Raw genomic sequence first — 25,301 nt, 5'->3', positions numbered from 1 at the left:
TTAAAGCTTTTCAGAATATTTTACTTCTAGATTATGAATAAATGTAATATGTTCCCATTATGGTGAGATAAATGGAGTTCAAAAATTCAATTGCAAAATTTGAAATTGGCTTATTGCTAGACTAATGAAAATTTTTTTCATTTATTTATTTATTTTATTTATTTATTTATTCATTTATTCATTTATTTTTATTTATTAGATATTTAGGAAAAGTGATTAGAAGTGTGTTTAAGAGTAGGGACATTGAATACTAAGTTGAGAAAGCAGCAAGTAATTTGAAGGTCATCATTCCTAGTTCCTGCACGGAGGGTAAAGAATGAACAATCCATGCTGTTGACATAGCTTGAAGGTTGTCCCCTACCATCTGAAAACCACTAGGTCCAATTCCCTGTACTGAACTTTTCTTTAAAGGTGAAAGCAGAGTGCAGGGTCTGTTGGCCCAGGTCTGTAATCCCAGTCCTCAGAAGACAAAGGTGTGAGAATAGCAACCTTGAGGTCAGCCTGAGCTATACACCATGGCCCTGGCAATTAAATAGATACATAAATATTTCAAAGTAGTTAGCAGTCCCACAAGAAAGACAAGGAAATGCCCATCATTAGGTTCATGCATCAGGACAAAATAGGTCAATTCCTATGATGTCTTCATTCATTAAAAACATAGACACAGACTGCAATCGTTGTCCAAGGCACAGTCATCTGAAAAGGCTCTGGTGTTCCAATGCCAGACCTGCAACAGCAGGTCACAGGACTTCTTCCTTATAGTCACCCCCCCTTGGGAGCCTTAAATTTTCTTTCCAGATTAACCTTACCCAGAGCTCTTGGGTCCTTCAGAAACATTCTGGAAACTGAATTTCACAAGGAGAAGTCTGAGTTTTTTTTTATTCTTCCAAAAGCTTCCATTTGATCTATGCCAATTTGTACCAGCCCCACTCTGCAGCCTGTACCAGTAAAGGGAACCAGTATCCTCTCTTGCCAAATACAACTAAATGAAACCAAATAAAAGCTCTCCTGAAACATCTTGTGCGCCCTGAGTACTGAAGGTTCCTTCCTGAATCAAAAGAAAGATGGAGAGTAGTTCTTTCTAGAATAAAACTGCGGTTCTTGCTTTTAAATGGCATTTCCTAGTTTGTAAAGACTGCCTCTTTAGGTGCCTGTATCAATATATGTATATGTTTATGCATAGTTACATCCCCCAGAGGAATTAATTATCTTCTCCATTGGCTCAAGGTACATTTCACAAATTCTTCAGAAGTGCAAAAATAGATTGCAAAGTAACCTAAGAATGCCACTCTAGTATACAAGTAAGTTCATACTTAAATTCAACTAGCATCGTATTTCTAGTTCAGCCTGTTACCAGGGTTTTTAAGGTCAAAGCTCAGCTTCCAGTAGTCCCAGCAGGATACGCTCAATCACTGTCCCCAACTGGCCAATTAAACAGACTAGTAATAGTGAAAATCAGACAGAGATTTATGCAGGATACTACTTTGGGAAAAGGAACTTATAACAGGCTCAAGTGACTCCAAGTCTATATTTTCAGGGGACTGAAATGAGGTTTAGGTGTTAACCAAAAGAAAAAAAAAAAAACAATATGAGCTGACCCTGAGGGCCTGAAAGCAGGAGAACTGGCCCTGCCCCTTGCCCATCACTTCAAAGGGTGCACTAACCCTGGCAGTGCTGGAGAGCTCACCCTGGTGGTGATGACAACCGAGAGCAGGCAGGCTGACTAACCCTGCAACTACCCAGTCCTAGAAACAGGGTTATAAATTGGCCCACCCCAACATCCACCTAATCTATAATCTGCTGGAGCACCTGAAGGAGGCCAGTCCTGCAGACCCAAAGCTGCTGGATCTCCATGGCACAAGGCAACAGCAGGATATCCAAAAGGAGTCCCAGTGAGAGTTCAGTATTGATATTGTAACAGAAATCAGTGACCTCAAGCAAGACTAATGACTCTTTGAGATGAGCACTTGCAAGTGAAAATATGGACAAAAGGCATGCACCACCACCGCCAGGCTTAGGTAGAAGCAGGTGGATCTCTGTGAGTTCGAGACCAGCCTGGTCTACAAGAACTAGTAGCAGGACAGCCTCCAAAGCCACAGAGAAACCCTGTCTCCAAAAACCATATATATATATATGTGTGTGTGTGTGTGTGTGTGTGTGTGTGTGTGTGTGTGTGTGTTTACTGCCTAACTCCATAACTCACTGTGTCACACTACAGCTTCCATGATGAGATTTTCCTTTTTTTCTTCTTTTTTCTCCTAAATTTTATTGGGTGGGGGGTTGCAAGAGCAGAGGGCAGATATGAAGGGATGGGAAAATAAGTGGGATCAAGATGTGTGATGTGAAAGACACACAGAATAAATGAAAAGAAAGCTAAAAATAAATAAAAAGTAAAACACAATCACAGCTATGGAACTTGGTCAAAGCATGGTCCCGCCCCTCATTGTCTCAGTCCTTGTCTGTCTCACAAAGTGGCCCAATGAACTGTTAATCCATTATTGGCTGAGGTACATCCTTGCTCTCACAACCAGTTGCCTTCATATGGGGGTATGGGCTCTGCATATGAGCCCATACTTTATGAGCCCTGGCTTTTCTTGAAATTCAAGGTGATTCAAGTAGAGCTTAAGGGTAGTGGCTTACTCTGTGTTTTCAGCTAACTACAAACAGAATAAGAACAGAGGCATGTGGGTTTTGTTTTGTTTTTTAGTATCTTACAAGCCCAAGTGAGGCATAGATACTTTTAAGCAAGTGAAGTTTCTAAATGTCTGTTTCAAACTCTTGCTGCATATCCTAACTTTCTAGGGTATATCTGAAAGGCTCAAGTGTTCCTCATGACCTCATTCCATAGACAAAGGATTGGTATTCTGGATAAGGTCTCTGGACTTGGCTGATGGGCAGTTGAGTTGAGAAGTACTACATTGGATACTTTATAGAACAAATTGCTAGGAACCCACCTGGCTGGCCATTACACTAAAGGAGTATATCTGCTCCCTCCTAAGAAGATAAGTACACAGGTAAGTAGATGGGTAGGTAGGTAGGTAGGTAGATGGATAAATTATAGATGAATAGATAAGAGATATAAGAATAGATGATAGAAAATAGATAACAGATTGCAAACAAATAGATATTTGATGGATGGATAATAGAAAATAATCGATGGTAGATAGGTAGATGATAGATAGATAGATAGATAGATAGATAGATAGATAGATAGATAGATGATACAACAAACAAACATTTATATTAACTACAGGATTTTACTACTGCCACAGGTTCATTTAGATAAAGGCCTGGGGAGGAAAAACAAACACAATTACACTTGGACTAAAGAAAAATTCCTGGGGATGAGGAGAGGGAGGGGCACTGAGATTGACATGTAAAATAATCTTTCTAATTCAAATGAAAAATTTAAAAAAGAAAAATTTCTGAATACTTTTTTATATTGGCAAAGGTTATAACTAGAATGCAAATCTACAAAGGTCATATGAGAAGTCTTCCTTCATAACAAAAGTAGCAACAGGTGTTCATATGACACCAATAAACCAGTGAAAGAAGAAGAGAATGAGTGATGGTTTACTCTGTTATTAACTCCTGGATTGCAGTAAGGAAGGATGGCTGACCCCAGCATTTTTTCACCACCTGGAGCAAAAGGAAAGAAAATAAACTGTTGGTTGGGTTTCGCCATATTAAACACACAGTCTGCAAGCACTTGCTAAAGTGGAGCAAAAGCAGAGGCGAGCCAGACAGTTCTTCAAACACTGCAGGCTCATGCAGCTTTCAATTGTGAATGTGAATTCGTGTGTGATCTGGCATGTTTACATATGTCTGGGGTTACATAAACCTGGATGCCCGGGACTGTTTTACTCTCCACAGTTATTTCCAGTATAACAATACTTTCAAACAGGAGGTAGTCATTAAGAAATGACATACCAAGGCATTTCCCAGTACTTGAGAGGTCTGAGGCTCTTTTCCGTTAAGTCACCCAGTCTTATTACATTCGTTTCAGCTTACCCGTTTCAGGAAACCTTAATCTGCATCATGCAGAAACAAGAATATTGTTACTGGCAATTGGACCCATGCAAGTCTAGGAATTTTAAAATTAAAAACAAAATATAAATGGAGTTGATGATATGCCCTGAAAGAAAACTGAACTGTTTAACTTTACCTGCTTGAGTCCCAAGCTGTTTGGTTATAACCCAGGAACCATAATGTTCCTCGACTTCTTCTCAAAGTTGTGATTTTTAAGTAAGTTATGCAAGTGTAAGACACCATCAGTCTAAGATGGTCCTTTCAAACTTCTTATATATTATGTGTAATAAATTAAACATTTATTGTGGACGGTGTTGCATTAAAGTGATGCCACTCCAGAAATAGTTTGAGAGTGTGGCATTTCAGTATGAACTTATTCCCACCCTTCTAAAATATAATTCATATTTCTTCTAAAACTCTGTATCCACATGTATAATTTTTGTACTTTTTTCAGTGAACTTTGCTCTTTGATAGTTTTATACATGTATAGAACACATTCTGTTTACTCTCACCCACTCCCCTCTCGAGTCCCTCCCACTCCTGCCATCCCCTTCTTTCTGTAAGGCCCCGAGCCTCATTCCTGTCTTTTTGTTTTGTGACCCATTGATTTTAGCCAGGGCCATCTGTGTGACCATGGGTTTGGAACTGGCCATTGGTACATGGTTGGCTTGCTGGTGCACACCTAAAGATGATGGCTGTCTTTCCCCTCCCAGAGGATCCATCAGTTGTCAATAGATGAGAAGGGATATGTATGGCCCCTTGAGCCCCTCTATGATAGGCTGTTAGCAGGCAGAGTCTTCTGCAGGCCCAGCGAGTTCAGGCATCCAGAATTTCTGTGAGACCAAATATACACAGGCTGTGTCTTGCCTAGAAAACAGTGTTTTGCAGTCCTTCTTCTTATATAGCCTCTACAGATTTATTCTTCCTTTCTTACTGGGCCCCAAGCTGTTTAATGCTTCATTTCAAAGCTCCCCACAGATACAGACAGTTGGGGCCCTTCTTAACACATTGTAGTTTCCTTATCGTTAAAAAAAAATAATTAGCATAGATTAGTTTCATTTTGACACACCATACCTATATATAATATCCTTTGACACCATTTAACCCTCTAGTGCCCAATCTTGTCCCTCCTACAAACTTCCATTATTCCCTTCCTATTTTCATGTCTTTAACAACAAAAGTCTACATTCCACATCTGAGAGAAAACACACAGTATTTGTCCTTCTAAGTTGAGCTTCTTTTGCTTAATATAAGTGTCTCCAGTTCATCCATTCTCCTGCAAATGACCTAACATAATCTTCCTTATGGATGATGAACACTCCATCATTTATATATGGCACATTTTCCTTATCTGTTCTTCTGTTGATGGGCACTGTCTTAGTTAGACTTTCTATGCTGCAGTGAAACACTATGATCAAAAAGCAAGTTGGAGAGGAAAGGGTTTATTATACTTCCACATCAGAGTTCATCACCAAAGGAAGTCAGAACAGGAACTCAAGCAGGACAGGAACCTGGAGGCAGGAGCTGATACAGAGGCTATGGAGGGATGCTGCTTACTGACCTGCTCCCCATGGCTTGTTTGACCTGCTTTCTTCTAAAACCCAGGACCACGAGCCCAAGAATGGCACCACCCACAATGGGCTAGGCCCTCTCCCATCAATCGCTAATCAAGAAAATGCCTCATTTCCATATCTTATGGGGACATTTTTTTAACTGAGGTTCCTTCCCTTCAGATAACTCTAGCTTGTGTCAAATTGACGTAACACTGTCCAGCACAGGCATCAAGGTGAAGCCTCCATTGGATAACTATGTGCATACCAGTCTTGTTCAAAGACCCCTGTTACACTTCTTGTAACCAGAGGCTCCCACACCTAATCTCCTGCCCATCAGTCTTTCTGCCACTTAACCTGATAGCATTATCTTGCCAAAATCTAAATCTCTGTGTGTGAACTCTCTGCTTAAACACTGGCTCCCTCCTGTAGGAAGAAGGCACCTATGTGGTCTAGACATGAGACTTTCCAGATTTGATGCTGCTTCGTTTCTCCACGTCTCCACTAACACTTGCACACAGAGATGCTGGCTAATTCCCAGTTTCCCAGTGGGCAATACCCTCTGGAAATCTATGTGCTTCCCATGATTCCTTCCAACTGTAGTTACTTTTCTTGTATTTTTCCATGTCAAAAAAAAAAAAAATACTGTTTGTTCTTTATCCTCCTATGCCAGAATCACCCTTTCTTTGATGTCATTCTCAGATCTCATAAAGAAGCTACTACTTCTAGCAGTTCATGCTTTCATGTAGTATACATTACACAAAGCCATAAATACTAGAAAAAACAATGTTTTCCATTTCTAAGCTGAGTTCTTAGAAAGTGCAGTGCTCCAAAAAGTCATGTCTTTTTAATCGTCGGATCTTATGAGACTATGAAGTGTGTGACAACTTACAGATCCTTTTCAAATATTTTTAAGGAAGGAGGATTTTACTGGGACTCATGGTTTGCAGAAGTCACCTGTTGTGGTTGGAAGACGTGATGATAGGAGCATGAGATGGCTGCTCACACTGTATGCAGTCAGGAAGCAGAGCAAGATGCATGTTGGAGTTCCCACTTTATAAGTATTTCCTAAATGAACGGCTGAGGGTTAGTGAGTGAAGACAGCAGGTACTCTGTATAGTCCTGGGAGCTGAACTTTAATCGGGAGAAAGCAGGAGCTCATCATTCATTTGTTACTGTTCTTTCCTGCCATACTAGCAACACTTACACAAGAGCTTAAGTTTTCGACTGCCCCATCTACAAGGAAAGACGTAAGTTGAACAAATGAGATGTGTAAGTGAGCCACACCTTGTGACAAACAATAATACTGTCCCTTCACCTCCACAATATGACTTTGGACTACTGTTGTTTTACTAAAATTCATGAAAACTAGAGATCTTTCCCAAGTCCCACTGCTTTCCAAGCAAAACTGCACACATATAGAAATATTCAGTGTATCAAGGCCCTTGCTGTTCTGTTTCTAAGGTGACAAAATGTGGTAGAGCATTAAAATGCCAGTTCCACTGATAAGTTAGACTGCAAGCCACAGAGCCCACAATGTTGATACCCATCTGTCTGATTCTTGAACACACTTCAAGAGCTGTCCCTGTTGAGGGACTGGGGAGATGGCTCAACCTGTACATGAAGTGCTTGCTACATGAAGGCTTGAGATCCCCTGTACTGGTGTAAAACAGGTGGGCGTGGTGGTGGCACCTTTGTCACCAGCACTGGAAAGGCAGACACAGGAATCCCCAGGCTCACTGGCCACCATTCTGGACTCACAGGCCAGCTCCAGGTTGCACGTGGGAGCCTGTCTCAAAGGATAATGTGGAGAATGATCAAGGAAGACATTACTAGAGAGAGAGAGAGTCTCACACACCATCCACTGAATCAGTTTGAGATGGAAGCTAGCTAGCATGCCCATTCCTTCCTTGGCTGTAATGAGTGAAGAAAGTGAAGATTATCAGTTTAATTTAGCTTGATGCTTCCCATGATCTCTGGAGATAATGAGAAGCACATCGTTTTCCTTTTTATCTGATACTGTATTTTCTATGACTCCTAAGACTTAATGCCAATGAGTTTTACCTCATAAGATATATGCTTTACTCCAAAGTAAAAATTAATAATTATTATGTATCTTATGGTTCTTTTATTCATGAATTAATAAATAACAATAACAACAAAAGTGGTGATGAACAAACCAGAAGTTGACACTCATGGAATTTGCAACTTTTTCAACTTCTACTTCATGAGACATGATTTTGATTAAAAAAATTTATAGTCGTGGATTTCGATAAACATAAATAAATTTATTTTCTCATTTTTCACATAATGAACCTCTGAAATGAGTACAGTTTGAATTTCATTTTTATATCAAATTGTGAAGTATAATTTGATTTATGTAAAGAAAGCATAGCTATTGTTTTTCTTGCCTCTTTCTAGATTTTTACATTCCTTATTCATTCATTTCTTCAATAAACACTGCCACCTGTGAAGAATCTTAAATGGATGAGGTTTCTATCCTCAACTACCTTCTGAAATGCAGTTAACTTAGAAATGAGACGTTTCAGTGCAAGTGAGTGGTCCATGCAGAGCGATGACCTCAGTTGCCACTCCTAACCTCACAGATATGCTCAGTCAGTCACAGCCTGCATTCCTTCATGTTTATTCTAAACGTCCTTTCCATCCTGCCCCAGCACATAGACAGATGCAGGACTGCACCACTGGCTCTGTTCCCTGTCTCACCCACTGCTTCCCGTCTATTTCTGAGCCCTTGAAATTAAAAACGGGAGGCACTATCCGGATGACTTTGTGGATGTCAGGTGTTATCTCCTCACTTCCTCTGCAGTGAAAGAGATGGGAAGTGAGTCAGAGAGGAAAGCTTCTTCTCAAGATCACCTGCTCCTGGACCACTTTCACTCCGGAGTTAGCAGGCTGCAAGGAGGAGCTGTGATTCAGCAGCTGTTTCACCCAGGGCTCAGTATACCCCCGGGGGATAGATGGTCCCGGACAAAGCTCTGGGGAGCAGAGACATCATCAAGAGGAAGGCTCTGTGCACTATAAAGGCTCAGAATCGAGGCCATTGTAGAGTTGGGGTTCATTTCAGAGTAAGTCACAGCTGGACTTAGCCCTGAGACTGACCACACATGTAAGACGTGAGTTCATGTTTCTAAAGTTTTTTTATAATAAAAATCAAACTCAACTCATCAACTCTCGGTATTTATCATAAAGCTATCCCTGTTACTAAACAGTACTTCTATTAACTCTCTCATTACATTCTTCCTGAGGTCCAATTATTTATTCTCTGTTTTAGTTGTTTGTATTTTAATAGCATTTTTAAAAATGGTCTATTGGAGATAATGGTATGGTTGAAGAAAGAAAAACCCAACCACTTGCTCAAATAATTATGTGCAGGAAGGTTTTGTAAGTTACACTTAAGAATTAACAATAGAAAATCACCTACTTCTAAACTGAGGTTGTGACAAGCAGCAAGAGAGAGCCTGGAGCTCTGGGGTTCCACAGCCTTCATTTACAAAATCCCTGAGTCCTCATCTGCTGCATGGGAGCCAAGAAATTTGGTCTCTAATCTAAATAGGTATTCTCAGAATTGTAAGAGGTATGTGATATGAAGTAAGGCACCTACCATTAAATAGGTGGCTGTTTTAGTTGCTTTTCTATAGTTGTGGTAAGACACCACGACCAAGGAAACTTATAAAAGAAAACATTTATTTGGGTTCAAAGTTCTATTGAGTGAGAATCAAAACTTGTGAGGCAGGAAGCATGGCAGCAGGTAGGCAGACTTGACACCAGAGCAATAGCTGAGAGCTTACATGTGATCCACAAGTAGGAGGCAGAGAAAGAGAATACTAACCAGGAATGCTGTGGGCTTTTGAAACTTCAAAACTCACCCCCTTGCCCCCTCACACACCCAGTGACACAACACACCTCCTCCAACAAGGCTACACCTACCCCTAAATTCCCCTAACTAGAGATCAAGTATTCAAATATATGTGCCTATGGGGCCATTGTCATTCAAACCACCACAACGGTTGTAGGTTGTATTCGGTTATAGTATTTGGGTCATATGCTACTTAGTAACCTTTATGTTAATATAAACACCAGCACTAAAGTACCAAGCCTGGTTATGTCAACCAGGCTGAGTCAGAGGGGTCACTGAAAGCCTGAAGCTGAGACAAGTTTATCGCAAGCAACCAGACTTCTTATACCCTTATCAGAAACAGAATATAATGGTGGTTGCCAGGAAGAATACAATTGTAGTTGCCAGGGTATAATGATGCTTACAAGCCATACAGGGTACACAAAGTTAGTGTCTAAGACTGATTGTCCAACCAAACTTCTGTATGTTTTGCTGACTTCTAGGAAATGCAGAGATAAACAGGAATGCTGGTTACTTTACTGCCTGAGGGAGTGCCTAGGTTTCTCAGGAACTGAAAGGCAAACATTGAGTGCCTCAGGAGCCACAGACTCTAACCTGAAAAGCCTATGACACATGCCTCTCAAGGGGGCTAGACCAGGCCAACTCCGTGATTCCCCACATGTTAGGAAATAAAAACATTTATATCCCTTTCAACAACTATATAACATATAGGAAATATGTATGATAGTCTAAATGAATGATATATTTCATTTATAAATGTATAAAAGTATAAAGGATATTCCTTTGTGTGGTTTATATGTGTTAAGTGATCTGTGTGGAGGCCTTAAGTTGAGATCAAGTGTCTTGCTTCAGGAAGTCCCCTGTCTCCATTTCCCAAGTAATGGGAATAGAAGCAGCATCCAGGCCTGTCCTGTCTTCACTTAGGTTCTGAGGATCCAAATCCTGGTCTTACTATCTACAGGGCAAGAGACTTTTCTACTGAGCCATCTTCCCAGAACACTGTACTTTCAAATAAACAAGTTCAATAAATGATTTTTGTCAGTGACACAAGCACCTTTAATGTACTTCCATAGAAATGGCTGTTTGCCTGCTTAGTGGAAGACTAACACATGTTGTCACAATTTCGTTCACAGAATGATTGAAGATAGTGGGAAAAGAGGAAATACCATGGCAGAGAGAAGACAGCTGTTTGCAGAGATGAGTGAGTATGGAACTTTTAAGGAACTCCCTTCTGTGTTCATTGAATGAATATTCATGGAAAAGCCAGAAATAACCATGTAGTGCTTAGCGCATCTGGGCTTCTCCAGAAAAATCAGAACCTTGCATAAACTATGCACTTGGCCATGTCAGCCTCTCATTAGGTGAGAATTAAATCAGTTGCTGATTTATTATAGTTTTCTTCTACACTCTTTCATAAGCTAAAAAAAAAGTCTCTGGGTCTGTGTATTTACACATAGGCAGACATACTTGACTTCAATACAGTCCACTAATATCCAAAGTCTGCACCCACCTGCCTGTACTATCAAATGGCTGCCATAGAATAAAACCAGAGAAACACATTTCTGAATGTCTTCACTGGAAAATGATATAATACATTCAAATACGAAATGGGGAGGCTGACCAAACTGGACTGTAAGGAAACACTGTAAGCTGTCATTTGGACATCTTTTGGAAGGCAGTCTGTCCCAAAAACCATTAAAAAAAAAAAAGCAAAGGCTAACAAAAGATAAAAGCAGTTGTGAATGACACACTTAGGGGGCCACAAGCACTGATGGTATTTTCTGGTGATTAGTCTGTGAACATGTATGATTGCTGTGTAGTTGGTACTCATGGTGTCTCCCTTATAGACCAGTTTGATTGTCCATTAAAAAAAAGAGAGAGAGAGAGGAAAAACATCCTTCTCAACTTAAATGTTATAGAGAAAACATTTTGGTTCTCTTCTTCTGTGAGTTTTAGTTGTTCAGAGTGCTCAGGAGTGACTTGTAAGCTCTGTCCCCTGGGAAGGAAAAGAAATTTATACTGAAAATGGGATATGGTTGGCAGGAATGGAGGTTGGGTAGTAAAAACAAAAGTTCCCTAATAATGAGAGGTGGGATCATTTTCCAGTCATCTGCTGGCACTTGTGTGGGGTTATAATTGATAGAGGAAAGAGTAAAAATTGATGTGGGAAGTCCCAGACATCTGCTGGCCTTTGCACTTACAGAACCTTTGTTTGTTTGTTTGTTTGTTTGTTTGTTTGTTTGTTTGTTTTTTGAGACAATGTTTCTCTATGTAGCTTAGGCTGTTCCGGGACTCACTCTGTAAACCAGGCTGGCCTCAAACTCACAGAGATCAACAGGCCCCTGCCTCTAGGCTTGCACCACCACGCCTAGCTTGCACTTGCAGATTCTTAAGTGTCTGTGAGAGCTTCAACTGAGACTTGCCACGATCCCCTGCTGTGATTGACACAAGTCTTTATTTCTGAAATGACTGGTCTCCCTGAAATTGTGGCTTTTTTGTAGGCATGCCTCTGGCTACAGTCTTCCAAGATCTTGGTTAGACCAGAGGAATAAATTTTAATAAACTACTATACTGTCGTTAATGATGTATTGCATCTTTCAAATTTTCAGAAGGAATAGATATTTTATATTATCCCCACCAATAAATAAATAAATTGTGGAATGTTAGTTAGCTAGAGTAAATCTTTCTACATGGATCATAACAGTATAGCATGTACCACAAATACACTGAATTATTTTTAATTCAAAACAAAATCTTTAGCCATGCAGTGGTGGCGCACACCTTTAATCCCAGCACTCAGGAGGCAGAGGCAAGTGGATCTCTGTGAGTTTGAGACCAGCCTGGTCTACAAGAGCTAGTTCCAGCACAGCCTCCAAAGTCACAGAGAAACCCTGTCTCAAAAAAAAAAAAAAAAAAAAAAAAAAAGTCTTTAAAGGAAAATATCAATTTGCATAATTAAAATACAAGGGGAAAAGAGCAATGCATTTGGTGACGAAAGCTTGTCTTACCATCTAGGCAAACTCCATCATGGCAAATGTCTTGCCAGACATAAAATGATTATTAATATTTTCTATAAAAAAGAAAACCTCGGAGCCGCCAAATACAAATGTACACAGCTGTATACTACAAACGCAAGCGCAACTCACAAGACGGATTCAGACAGACAGGCAAGACGAGACCAGACAAGACAAAACAGCGGATCCGCACAACACTTACCTCCCAAACGTGGGTCGGTGGTCTTTCAGAACTATAGATCAGAAAAATGCCATTACATAAATATTAACCTTAATTTCGATCAAGTATTAACAAAGGCTCTTTGGCTGTGCATATGTTGTCCAAATGTGAACTGGGCCACATTAAAGTAGACTTACAGGTAGTGTCATGATCATATAGAGCAGCAACTAAAGGTTCAGTCAACCTTGGAGGAAGGTTGACCTCCAGGAACACAAGGACTCCATTTGTGACTCTGTTTGGGTCATTGGTTTTAATCAATGCCTTGGACAAAGACATAGAGAACACTCATAGGCATTCAACAAAAGCCCACACAAGTAAAATTAAATTAAGTTGATAATGTATTAAGTCAGAGAAAGCTAAATATATTCTTCAGAGGTTTAAAAATAAAACCTTTATGCAGCATGCCACAGTGTCTGTTCTCCAAATCCAACATGGTTCCATTAGCACCATCCCCATTGTCTGTGTGAAGCAGCATGCGATTGTATCTGCAAAGCTAGGTTTCGTTGCTTGTTTATCAAAAGCCCTTTAGCTGAGTCTTTACATCATCAATCAAGAAGAATGTACACAGATAGGAACCATTTAAAGACCGCTAAGTCCCTTTATCTTGTTCTTCAGCATCAGTTAGGCCTACATAATAGTGACAAGAAGAAAGCCATAGATGATTCCATGTCCCCACACATCATCTTTGTCTCCTTCTTTACCACATCCTGTAGAAATGTACATTTGCAAAAATGCCCTGGGACCTCTGCATGGGAGACAGGCACAGAAGTACAAAGGTTACAATTCTCAGACCCTGTCTAAGGTCTTGCTGAAATTAAGGAACATCATTATGTGTTAGATCCCGATCTTGGTGTACAAACTGGTATTTAACTCATTGCTCTGTTTTGTTTGTTTGTTGTTGCCATTTTGATACAGGGTCTTTTGTAGGCCACCCCAGGCTGACCTCAAAATTTCTGTGTAGCTCAGAATGACCTTGACCTTCTAACGTTCTTCCTGCAACCAACTCCAGAGAGTTGAACTCCAATGTGGGGGGGGGGGTGGCGGCAATAGGTATCAAAGCCAAGGCTTGTGCATGCTACGAAAGTACTCTCCCAATTGAGTCTACGTCTCCATCTCTGCTCTTGTTTGTTTGTTTATTTGTTTGTTTGTTTGTTTGTTTTGATACAGGCTCTGTTGTCCAGTATAGCCTTAAACAAGTTCCTCCCACTTAAGCCTCATTAGTGATAAGATGACAGGTAGATACAATCATGACCAGCTTTAATGTATTGTTCTTGAAGAACATATTCAAATAAAATACACCTCCTAATTTTTTTCTTTGAAAGCATAATTTACAGATATGGAGACTCTTTACTGCTAAGCCAAGCTAGACACCAGTAAAATTTCATGCAGTACAAAGGCAAATTCAGCACACAGGTGTGTCTTAATACTCTGCCATTGCCATCCTAGGTAGCTTGTTTCCTACAAGGCCCTATCAGATTGACCAAATACTTTAACCTGAGAAGGATTTTTGACATGCCTGCAGAAAATGATAAATCTTTTAAAAAGATATACAGGTTAATTAGAACAGGAAATTAAAATAAAGAACAATCTAAATAAATACAAAATTTTATCCTGCAAAGCTAGAAAAGAGAAACAAATTTTTATATATGCAGAGATCCATAACCAAGTACTGGGCTGAGCTCCAGGAATCCTGTTGAAGAGAGGGAGGATAGATTGTAGGAGCCAGAGGGGCTCAAGGTCATTACAAGGGAACCCACAGAAACAACTGTGACTCATAGGAGCTCACAGACCAATAACTAGGGACCCTGTATGGGACAGACCTAGGCCCTCTGAATATGTGTGACAGTTGTGTAGCTTAGTCTTCTTGTGGGATTCCTAGCAGTGGGATCAGGGCCTGTCCCTAACACTTGGGCTGGCTTTGGAAACCTGTTCCTCATGCTGGGTTGCCTCACCCAGCCTCAATGCAAAGGGAGGAGCTTAGTCCTATCTCAACTTGATATGCCATGCTTTGTTGACATCCATGGGAGGCCTGCTCCTTTCTGAACAGAAAGAGAGAAGGCATAGATGAGGGGGTGGCAGGGAAGAGGTTGGTGGGGATTGGAGGAGAGGAAGAAGGGTCTGTATGTAAAAGTAAATGAAAAATATAATTAATAAAAAGGAAAAAAACACATAAGATTTTTTTAACCAGCCTTGAATTAACTGAAAGTTTACTAAGAATGAACCACCTATTAAAATATTTACTGTGTTCATAGTTGTTCCCATCCAAGATGACATCATTGTTCTTTATGTGTTCAATAATTGGAAGGCAGTCACTATGACATTTAACTTTTGTTCATCTCATTTTAAGGAAATACTAGATATCCACAGGACAGAGTGACTACAATGCTTATGGACCTCAAGACCATGTCTATATAACAATAGTGGCAACTCCATGTATGCATGCCCTTTGTGTGCAGCACTGTATGATGAACACTGTGAATGCCTGGCATGACCAAAGCTGAACATCTTCAAACTAACATCTGTCAAGCTAAAGCTAAACATTAAAGTTCACAGTGACAAAGACTCTTGTCTATAATTACAATGCTTATGATAATGACAGCGGCCACCCAATATTGAGAAATGAATTGTCAATTATCAAGTAGAAACATTTCTGCAGTTCCACATGTGACAACTGGACTAAGGGGGGGCTGAAGTGACAGGAGATAGAGGAAAACTCAAATGTAAGGCAATAATTTCTGTTGTCCATTGCTGTTCAGAACTAGTACAAGAAGCATTTTAAGAAAACATTTGCTTTCATTGTTCACTATCTACCTAGAACAGAGCTCAGGACTACACAACTATTCCTAAGTCAAGTTCATCTCCCCCCACTCCCCATCCCCCCACCCCCATCTCATACTTGACCATCTAGAGATGAAAAGTAAAACCTTGCTGAAGTTCACACAAATAAGTTATATAATTAATTATTAAAGGCAGAAAAATACATAATTTTACTAAATTCTGATTTTCCTTTTCTTGTAAATAATCCTACGTGACCATTGGTTGAATGTCCATTTCCTAAGAATATTTTTATTGGAAATCCTGTACTGAGTAGATATCACCATGGTATCAAGAAGCCTGTTTGTCAAGCAATACAATTTTAAGAATGAGCGGTTAGTGATTGACCTTAACAATCCAGTAACTGAATAGTAGACAACAATAGGTCAAGTGACTCTAAATAGTCAAGGAAGAGTGGAACTCCATCAGTGGTGGGTACCATACAAAGCCATCCTGATTCTTTGAGAAAAAAAATTCATGAGCTAGTCCCCATGCTTCCAAAAGAGTCCATATACCTGCTGTTCCATTCTCAAGCATTTGTATAGCAGTTATATGTGGGCACCATTCATGAAGAAAAAACTCCAAGACATGTCCAAATATAGCTTTGTGCTTTTGTTTCAGTTGTGAAAAACAAAATGCTTAAAAGCAGACATCTGTTTAGAGTCTTGCTTATTTGGGAGATGGCCTAGCAATTGGCCCATTTGGGGTGGGTAAGAGGGACAAAGAAACTTAGTGGGCTATGAGGGGCCATCCCAAGCCCAGTAGGGCTCTAGATGGGCTGGTAGGAAATATTACTGGGAGGGTAAGATGATAAAACAGTGGTGAGACTTGGACTCTGAGCAAGGTTTTCAGAACTGGTATCTTGTCATCAAGAGTCATGATGATTTCCTGAATGGAAGAGTAGAATAAGGACAGCAGTAAGAATGTTGGGACATGTTCCTCCAAAGCCAGGGTGGACCTGGAGGCCATATAATAAGAGCATAAGTTGGTTTTGGAAAGGAGTCTCCTTCTGAGGTCTCAAGATATACATTAATACAAATAGAGAATTCTTCCACTAGAACATTAGAAGTGCTCCTTCATTTGCCCTTACAGAAATCATGAGAAATAGCCACTGTATCATTATTCTGCCCTTGTTAGTGGGAAAGCTGAGGTTTCCTAAAGCACTTGGTTGAAGGTCTCACAGAGAAAATACTCAATATCCAATGTGTTGTCACTAGCAGCTGTGTTCTAATGACAACAATGATGAATTTAAAAGCTCATTTATTCAGTGATCATTTCTGATCTCATCTTGCTGTTACTCAAGTTACAGCTTGAGTATATTGTTCTAGGAAGTGGGAGACACAGCAGGGAGAGGTGATTTTCCTTGGTCCATGATCATGGTTGGCAGTCCTGTTGAACACCAGAGCTCTCTTCCCTGGGAACTTGAATATTGGATAGACCTTTCTGAGTCTTAAACTAATATTTATATTTCAACAAAAGTACCAATAAGCATATGGATTATATCTGCAGGTGTTTTATTTACAAACGTTACAAGCTCCTATCTATACAAATGGCATACCATATGTATATCCTTTTTCCCATACTAGGGGCTCAAGATCTGGATCGCATCCGACTCTCCACCTACAGAACAGCATGCAAGCTGAGATTTGTGCAGAAGAAATGCAATTGTAAGTGTGCCACTTGTTTGTGCTAATTACCTACATGAGTACTAACATTTATGCTTGTTACTTGGTTTACTAAAACCAGGTTTTCCTACAAAGATTGATAAACATATGTTTACACGAGAATAAAGAGGTCATGAATGGTAAAGAAACTGTTGCTAAGCAACTCTGAGGTCTGATTTAGTCTTAATTACCAAAGTCTTAGAATGGAGGAGCCTCTTGAGATCTATATCTATATGTATATTTGCATTTATCTACCTCTCTTTCTCTATATATATAAATATATAGAGAGATGATAATAGATAGATATAGATACACATGTATATATATATATGTATATAGAGATGATAGACGCAGATATGTGCATATGTATATATGATAGGTCAGATAGATAGATAGATGATAGATATGCAGGTAGAGGATAGATAAGTCAATCTAGAAAGAAAGAGAGAAAGATTTCTACGCTCTGCTTCGAGTGTTTTCTGTCTTTACTACCCAAGGCATTTTAAATGATATCCAGGTACTTCATAAATGATCACACATAAAATCCTCTCTATATGTCTATTTATTACTATCAGGGTTTAGAAACATCTAAAATACATTAGCGCTCCTTTCTGAAACTATAAAATCAACCAAAATAATCAATGTGTTGATTACATTTGTGGGCAAGAGTTGCAGAAGATACATAGCTTTAAAAACCACAGGACCCACTTCTGTTTGCTGCGGATTGTAAACTACACCCAGCAAGCTGAGCACCAACCCTATGAACAGTTCAGTGCTCCCTGTGGGTGGGCACACCCCTTCATGCTGTCACAACTGTTTTCTCTGGCAAAAAAAATACTACTTCATGGTTCATTTGTGTCAGTTTATTCTGTTCTTTTTAAAGAATTGACTCCCATTCAAAATTAATAGCTTCTCATTTTCTAATTAGTAAAGAATAGGTTTTGTTTCATTTTTTTATGTAAGCTCTAACATTCTACCCAGAGTGTACATATAGTTCTGGAATAGCTAACATGGTAATTAGACTCTTAGTGAATGCAGAGTTAGCCACTTCCCCAGGTCTAGTCTGCCAGAGTCTCCACGGGTATTTCCCAGAGCCTGGGGCAGCCCCACACTTCTGGATCATGACTACAAAGATGGCAAGGTGAATCAATCCCTTGAGGTGCTTAAATCATTTCCCCAGCCAGGATGTAATAGGCCAAGATTTGGGATAGGATGAAGGAGGAGAAAACACACACATACACACAAAAGAAAAAAGAAGAAAACTAACTAACATGTGTGTATGTGTGTAGTTCTTGCTTAGCATGCATGAAGTCCCTTTCACCACCTTAGTCAGGTGGTACATGAGCAGAAGGACCAGAAGTCCAAGGCCAGTGTTGGCTACATAGCGAATTTGAGGCTCTCCTAGACTAAAGAAGACCCTGTTTTCAATAATTAAGTAATTAACCCTTATTTTAAAAAGACATAGCTATATTTGTATTTTCAGGATGAATGAGCCAGTAAAAGCCTTCCCTGTGCTGGAGTTAGTGGGAAGGAAAAGGCTCCCCTGCCCCTACCTCCACGCTACCCACCCCACCCCTGCCATGCTATCCAAAATAGAACAAATGAGGAATCCCCAAAGTGAGGAACCTCTCCTGCATTCTTACGACTTATTTCCACTCCATGGCCTTTCAGACTCGGGAGGAGTGGGGAGAATGGGATGAGAATTGCATCAACCCCCTTAAACGTTTGTCAAGCTATTCTTAGGCTTCTATCAGTAAAGGTGGGGACTTCCAGAAAGACCACAAGATGGTTGGGAAGAATGAGAAAATAAACAGGAGAGAAGATAGAGAAAGGAATGGAGGAGGCAAGAAGGGATAGTAATAGTAGCTGGCCACCCTACAGGCAACACTGCAACATGCACACACTGCGTGATCCTTGGCTGGTGCTGTGGCATCCTGTGTATCATACCCCATTCCTCCTACTCTGAAAAAGCCTATTCTCCTTCTTGCAAATTTCTTTTTTCCTCTTCCTGTTCTTTTTTAAGTCTCACCCTTATTCTCCACCCAAAATTGGGCCCCACGCACACAGGCCTACTTGGAAATTTGTATGAAGCAGAGGGGGCAATAGTCCATTTAAGGGAAACCTGGGAACCCCAATCCTGTCTAGTGTCCCCCTGGCATCGTCTGTTCAATTTCCTCTTAACTTAATAAGCATCTATAAGTTCCTGCTATGTATCTGGCCCTGGGTCAGGAAGCAGAGACGGTGTGACTGGCCATGCAATGCAAACTTAAAGTTTCTCAGAGTCTGAATGGGTAATTGGATTGTTGGAGGTGCATAAGCCCACATCAGGAATATTGACATGACACTTGGGAGTCCTGACCAGACAGTGCTCTAATGTGAGGAAGAGACTTTCTTGAAGAAAAACCTGGACTGGATATAAGAGACTCAGTAGATATTAAGCAAGCAGAAAACCATTATGTGCTTTACAATGGTGCCTGATTAAAAAAAAAAAAAAAGTACCTGTACCTGATAGGTTTTATGTATTTTAGGATAAGAAAAAAAACACAGTCTAAAATAACTAGTTAAAGTTAAAGCTCAGAAAAGAAAAGCACAAAGCACTCATGACTGGAATGTTGCACTAAAATTAAGCTTTTTTAATGCTTTCTACATTGATCACAGGATCAAATCCAGAGCCGCCTCTTTGCTCTATTTTCTTTCCTAACAACAAATGAAGCAGTGTGATATTCAGAGTTGCTTGTGAAATGTTAACACAATTGATCTTGGCTTGTCTTAATCAATATCGAAATCTTCTAGAAAATTATCCAAAAAGGGTGATCATTTTGGTAGCATAACATTCGTGGACACTGAATTTACATCCTTGCATTAGAGCAAGGTAATTCTAGTCTACAATAAAAGCTGACACAGTGAATTACGGTGCCTTGTAATGGAGTTTTACTCTACAACAAAGGGCATAAGATAAAAATCAGAATGTAGTTGGTTTGCCTCTGCAGAGCACAAAGATTTTGATCATTTCCAGGACCTAAGTGAAAAATCAGAGGTTCACTACTTGCAGCAAGGACCCAAAAAGGAGATAAGAGCAGGTCTGATCTGTAACACAAAGCAACTCCATGCTTGCTTAAAGTCAGTGCAAGTGGCAAAGAAATGATTGTCCCAGTAGCAGTTGCCTAGCACCTGCTAATAGAGTTACTGAGGCATCTTGGCCTACCTGAGATGCTATTACAAAAAATGCCATAATCTAGATAGTTTGTAAACAATAGAAATGTATTTATTTGCCTAGCTACAGTGGTTCGGAAGTCCAAGATGAAGGCACCCTTCCACTTAGTGTCTACTGTGGGCCCAATTTCTTTCGTAGATGGCCTCTTCCCTCCCAGGAGCCCTCCTATGACTGAGGGGGCAGTGTCACACTGTACAGCCTCTTTCATAAGGGCCTTAGTCCCCACTATGAGGCTCCAGTTTAAGAACTTAATTACTTTCCTGAAGGTCCCAACTCCTACTACTGTCACATTGGAGATTAAGTTTCCATGTGTTGTTGGAGGCAGGAAGATAGACATAAATAACTAGGTCAAGCATAGGACAGCTTGTTATGGCATTTATTTCACAGAAATCAATGGATTGTAACCAAGAACAGGCAGGTTGTTCATTTTTAGATACAGAACTTCTTTAGAGGTAAAATTTATTCAGCATATTAGCCAAACTAAATTTAAAACCTGTAACATAGAAGAAAAGCATATAAAATTGGCTCTTATGAAATTATCCCATAGAGGGAAAATTACCCAAATACAGCAGTAGTGTATGGATTATTTTTATTTACTGAAATCAAAGACCACAGATTAGTTAATTATCCATCCTACCCACATGGAGCACAGATTCCCATTAATGACGCCAAGTCCATTTCCTGGTACAAGTCCTGATGGATGTTGAGAATAAAGCTCCCAGTACTGGATAAAAGAACTTAAAGACAAGCTAGTGCCTCTTTTTGTATAAACCAGGAACAAAGAACAGTTTTGAAAGATAGGTATTTGTAATAAATTTGCTAACAAAGAACAATAATATGTATCCCCTTTTAAAAAATTGTTTCCCCAAAAAGAATTTGATCCTCATTGGAAGAAAATTTCAACTTACTCATTAAGTGTTTGATTTCATCAATTAAAAAATGTTGTAGACATTCTGTCTTGTATATGGCTGTGTAACATCCTTCACTCTTTCTAGACTATAAAGTAGCTTGGCATCCCTCAGACTTAAAGAAACCCTTTTCTTCATAGTTTTCTTCACCCATTAACACATTTACCAATCTTTCTGATAAAAGAATAGCTGTAAGAAACCCATCTCATCTTTTATGGGCAGAAGACTTTCAGCATTTCTCCATGGGAATTATTTTCCACATCAATACTTCTGCTAATTGCTCATCCTTGTATTCAGCTATAACTTACTTCCCTCTCTGTGATATAATAACACACTCCCTAATAGAATTAGAGAATGGATGTCTCTAAAACATAAGAGACATCAAGCTGGCTATTTTATGTCCTGGAAAGAAGGGGACAGAGTGTAGAAAATAAGATTTCTTACACACTCTGCCATTCACAATATTTTCTTTAGTTTCTAGATTATTTAAGTGTCTACAAAAACTAAACAGCCTATAAACCATTGCTAAGCTCTGTGAGGTGACAACCTCTCCATCTTTATTTTAAGCAAATAAATGCTTCCTTCTAGACCAGTGTTTCTTTGGTCAGCAATGGCAAGCTTAATGATCCAGGTACCCTGCAATGTCAGCACATTTTTCCCCTTCAAAAATTACTTCGGAGTCAATGAAACATAGCCCCAAGTTCATGATCAATGAAAAGGCAACATTAGAAACAATTCAGAACCATGGGGTCACTCCTGTGTAATAAAGGGAACAAAACACTGCCTCCCACAGCAGGAGTGGCCCATCCCCCATCCTACCAGCCTCAGCTTTATTTTGTTTTCTGTCAGTAGCAACAATTAAACTTTTCTTTTAAAGGAAAAGAGGTGAAAGTGTCTATAGTTGCATCTGGTCTTTCATAGTTTCTCAAATTATCTTTTCTTACCTAGTGAAATGCCTTTTGAAAATACCCTCCATTCAGAAAGAGTCTGTTGGAACACATGCTTCTGTTTACATTAAGGTCTGGAAACTTTTGGGGGGATGTGTAGGCATCACTATAGATCTGTCTCTCTGTTACAGCAGAATTAGTCTGAGAATATCACATTCCAAGTAGTTCCTAATAAAGTTTCTTAGATGAGTAGATACGAAGTAGATTCATTATTTCACTAGCCAAGTGACTAGCATTACACAGTAAGAGAAATTCAAAGATGTGTTTAGTTGTTAGTACTGACTCCTTTCTTCAAAGGAGTGCACTAGTATATCTGGTCTCCTTACCTCATAGTTCAGTGTGTGCAATTGTGGCTCTCTGGATCAGTTTTGTTGCTACACACTCAGTTCTTAGCATCACACTGGGCTGAAATCTGCAGCTTGCATCAGGACTTGAAGTCCTCTTCCAAGTGCATTGGCTTGTTGGCGCAATTCTCGTCCTTGTGGTTGTGGGACTGATGTCCCTGTTTTCTTGCTGGGTGCCAGCTGAGAACTGTTTTCAGTTCTTAGAGATTTCTTGATTCCTTGCTATTTGACCCTTGTGGACGCCAGATAATTATGCTGGAGCTCATCTCGAAATTCCTCTTCTGTTACCAAACAGCCTTTGTATTCAAAAGGGCAAGTTAGTCATTTCTGCCAGGACTAACCAGATGATCTTCAGATTGTAAGGTTACCCAAAGTCTACCTGTAAAACTCCTCTCAGCAGAGTATCATGATATAGGTTCCATTGAAGACCTGAGAGAAGACAAGTGACACCAATGGGCCAGCAATCTTAGGAGTCTCTCTACCACAATGCCCAAGAACATAGATTTTCTTTTTTCCAAATCATAGCCTTGAATGTTAAAATAAATTAAGTTAAAAGATGAGAAAAGAAGGAAAGCAGGGGCTTCCCATGGTCTCCCAGGAGGAGAGGCAGGAAGCCCCACAATTAAACACATAATGGACAGATGCCTAACATGGAGCATAATTGCCTTTGTGTTGTTTCAAATGTTTTCTGTGAGTATTTTTAGTATTGGTGTTCAATGTTTTAGGCACTTATTTAGAATAAAGAAAAGTGTATTGTGTAAAAATATGATGTTCTCAAAATTTTCTTGTTAGGGAAGCAGCGGAGCATAGACAAACTTATTAATGACACCCATTTAAGATGCGTGTGGGGAAGGGAAAAACTCTCTGAGAACCCTGCACCTATGTGGAAGTGGCTTCTCCATCAGATCAAGCCTCTGACAGAATGTAGCTATGACTTTAGTGTTCTGGCAGTTTAGATGTGGATTTCAATGTAGTTGCTTCTATTTGTTTGTTTATTTATTTGTTTATTTTTATTTGATAAAGGAAATGGATTGTTTGTTTTCTTGGTGATTTTTTTGTTGTTGTTGTAAAGAATGTTGACCCGTTTGCTAAGGGTCTCACCCCAGTAGTCTGTGGATTAAGCCTGGACCTATGTTCTTCTTTCTAAGGTGGGATACTGTGGATATTGGCTCCCTTGCCTCTTGTCTGCTCCTGGGCGGTGCCTGGATACCGTGCAGTGAGGCATGTCATCTTTAATGTACTTGTAGTTGAGGGAAGATGATGCATTCCTAGTGTATTAAACTTCCCCAACTGTATTTAACAAGTGCCAGGGCAAGATTTAATGCCCTTCCCCTTGAGATTTCGTAGTTTCCTTTCTGGAAATTTCTGCCACAAACCCTAAATCAGTCAACAGAATGGTGAAGGGATGCCTGGGAAGTCTCCTCCCACAAAGAACATGCGTAGAACCCAAAAGCACACAAAAGAAAGCAGAGATTCTCAGGTCCGGGATGCAAGCGGTCTCTCCCATGAAGCTACCAGTTGTTCTAATGGAAATTTAATCCCAGTGTCGCCCTGTGTGTTCTCCACTGAGGTTTCCTTAATGCATATTGTTGTTAAGGAACAATTAAATATGCATTCAACAAATAGGGACTAAACATTTACTGCTCAGCAAGCTTGACACCAGCAAAAAGTGTGGGTGAAAAGTAGAAAATTCAGAAATCCTCCCGTTTGCATATTTCCCTTTCACAAAATTTCAGTGAGTGGATTCTCCCTTCCAATCTATATGGTCACGTGTAAAAATAGAGAAAAACAAAAGACTTAGAAGTTGGTGATAGAGCAGTGGGAGGTCATTTCCCCTGGTCATGAATTTGGGAATCATCTTTAAATTCTTCTCCCACCTCAAAATGTAAATATCATAACATCTGACCAGCTGTGGATCTACACACCTAAGTTCTCATCACCTTTCTGAGCTGACTCTACACATCTGATCAAAAGTACTTCACAGTGTAAAATGACCCTCAAACTTTCCCATCCACTGGATAACGCCAGACGGGATCTCCAGGACTGTAAGTGGGAGAGAATTTACTACTGCTTCTACATTATGTTATTGTACAATTGACCTTAAAGTAGAGGGATGATCTGGCTAGTACTGACCTGACTATGTAAGCCATTTAAAAGCAGAGTTTCTTCAGGCAAAGTAAAGCTATGTAACATCCAGACAATTTAAATGTGGATGTAAGTGCAGTTGCTTTGAGTTTTAAGATTACCTGGATTGCAGCCTGAAATGGCCCCCATTATCTCTGATCCCCTGAGTAATAATGCCCCAGGAAAGCCAAAGATTTCAAAGGTTGGACATGCCACTGCTGTCTTGAAGATAAAGGGGAAAGCATGCTTAATTCCTAACTGTTGGTAGGCTAGCAAGAAAGGCCATAAGACACTGAACTCTGATAACAGAAAGAATAAATATTTGGAACAAATTTTCTGCAGGGCATTTAAATGAAAATTAAACTTATCCCCCTGGTACTTTTTTCTTTTCTCCCTAAAATACTTATCACATTCTAATATACTCTGTGGTCTATAATTTACTTTGTTGTTGTTTATGTCTCCCCAGCTCAGATGTGAGCTTCTCAAGGACAGAGATTAGTATGTGTTTCATATATCAATGAATCAGCAGCTCCTGGCACATATGTATTTACAGATACTTATTCAGATAGATGAACCTTTTGAGTCATGGGAAGGGA

General features: G+C 39.8%; 1 protein-coding gene across 5 annotated transcripts in view; it reads left to right on the top strand.

Moving 5' to 3' along the window:
- Window positions 1-25,301, top strand: part of Dtna (dystrobrevin alpha) — a 252,517-nt gene that overhangs the window by 120,342 nt on the left and 106,874 nt on the right. For all 5 annotated transcript variants that reach the window (XM_027400555.2, XM_035440251.1, XM_035440252.1 and 2 more), the window contains 2 exons: window positions 10,590-10,657; window positions 17,091-17,171. In XM_027400555.2, the coding sequence (XP_027256356.1) occupies window positions 10,591-10,657; window positions 17,091-17,171 (148 nt within the window). In that variant the 5' untranslated portion in view covers window position 10,590. The remainder of the gene's footprint in view (window positions 1-10,589; window positions 10,658-17,090; window positions 17,172-25,301) is intronic.

The sequence above is a fragment of the Cricetulus griseus genome, chromosome 2 (assembly GCF_003668045.3).
Source record: "Cricetulus griseus strain 17A/GY chromosome 2, alternate assembly CriGri-PICRH-1.0, whole genome shotgun sequence".
Taxonomy (NCBI): domain Eukaryota; kingdom Metazoa; phylum Chordata; class Mammalia; order Rodentia; family Cricetidae; genus Cricetulus; species Cricetulus griseus.
The sequence above is the reverse complement of the archived record's forward strand: the minus strand, read 5'-3'. Positions and strand labels throughout refer to the sequence as shown.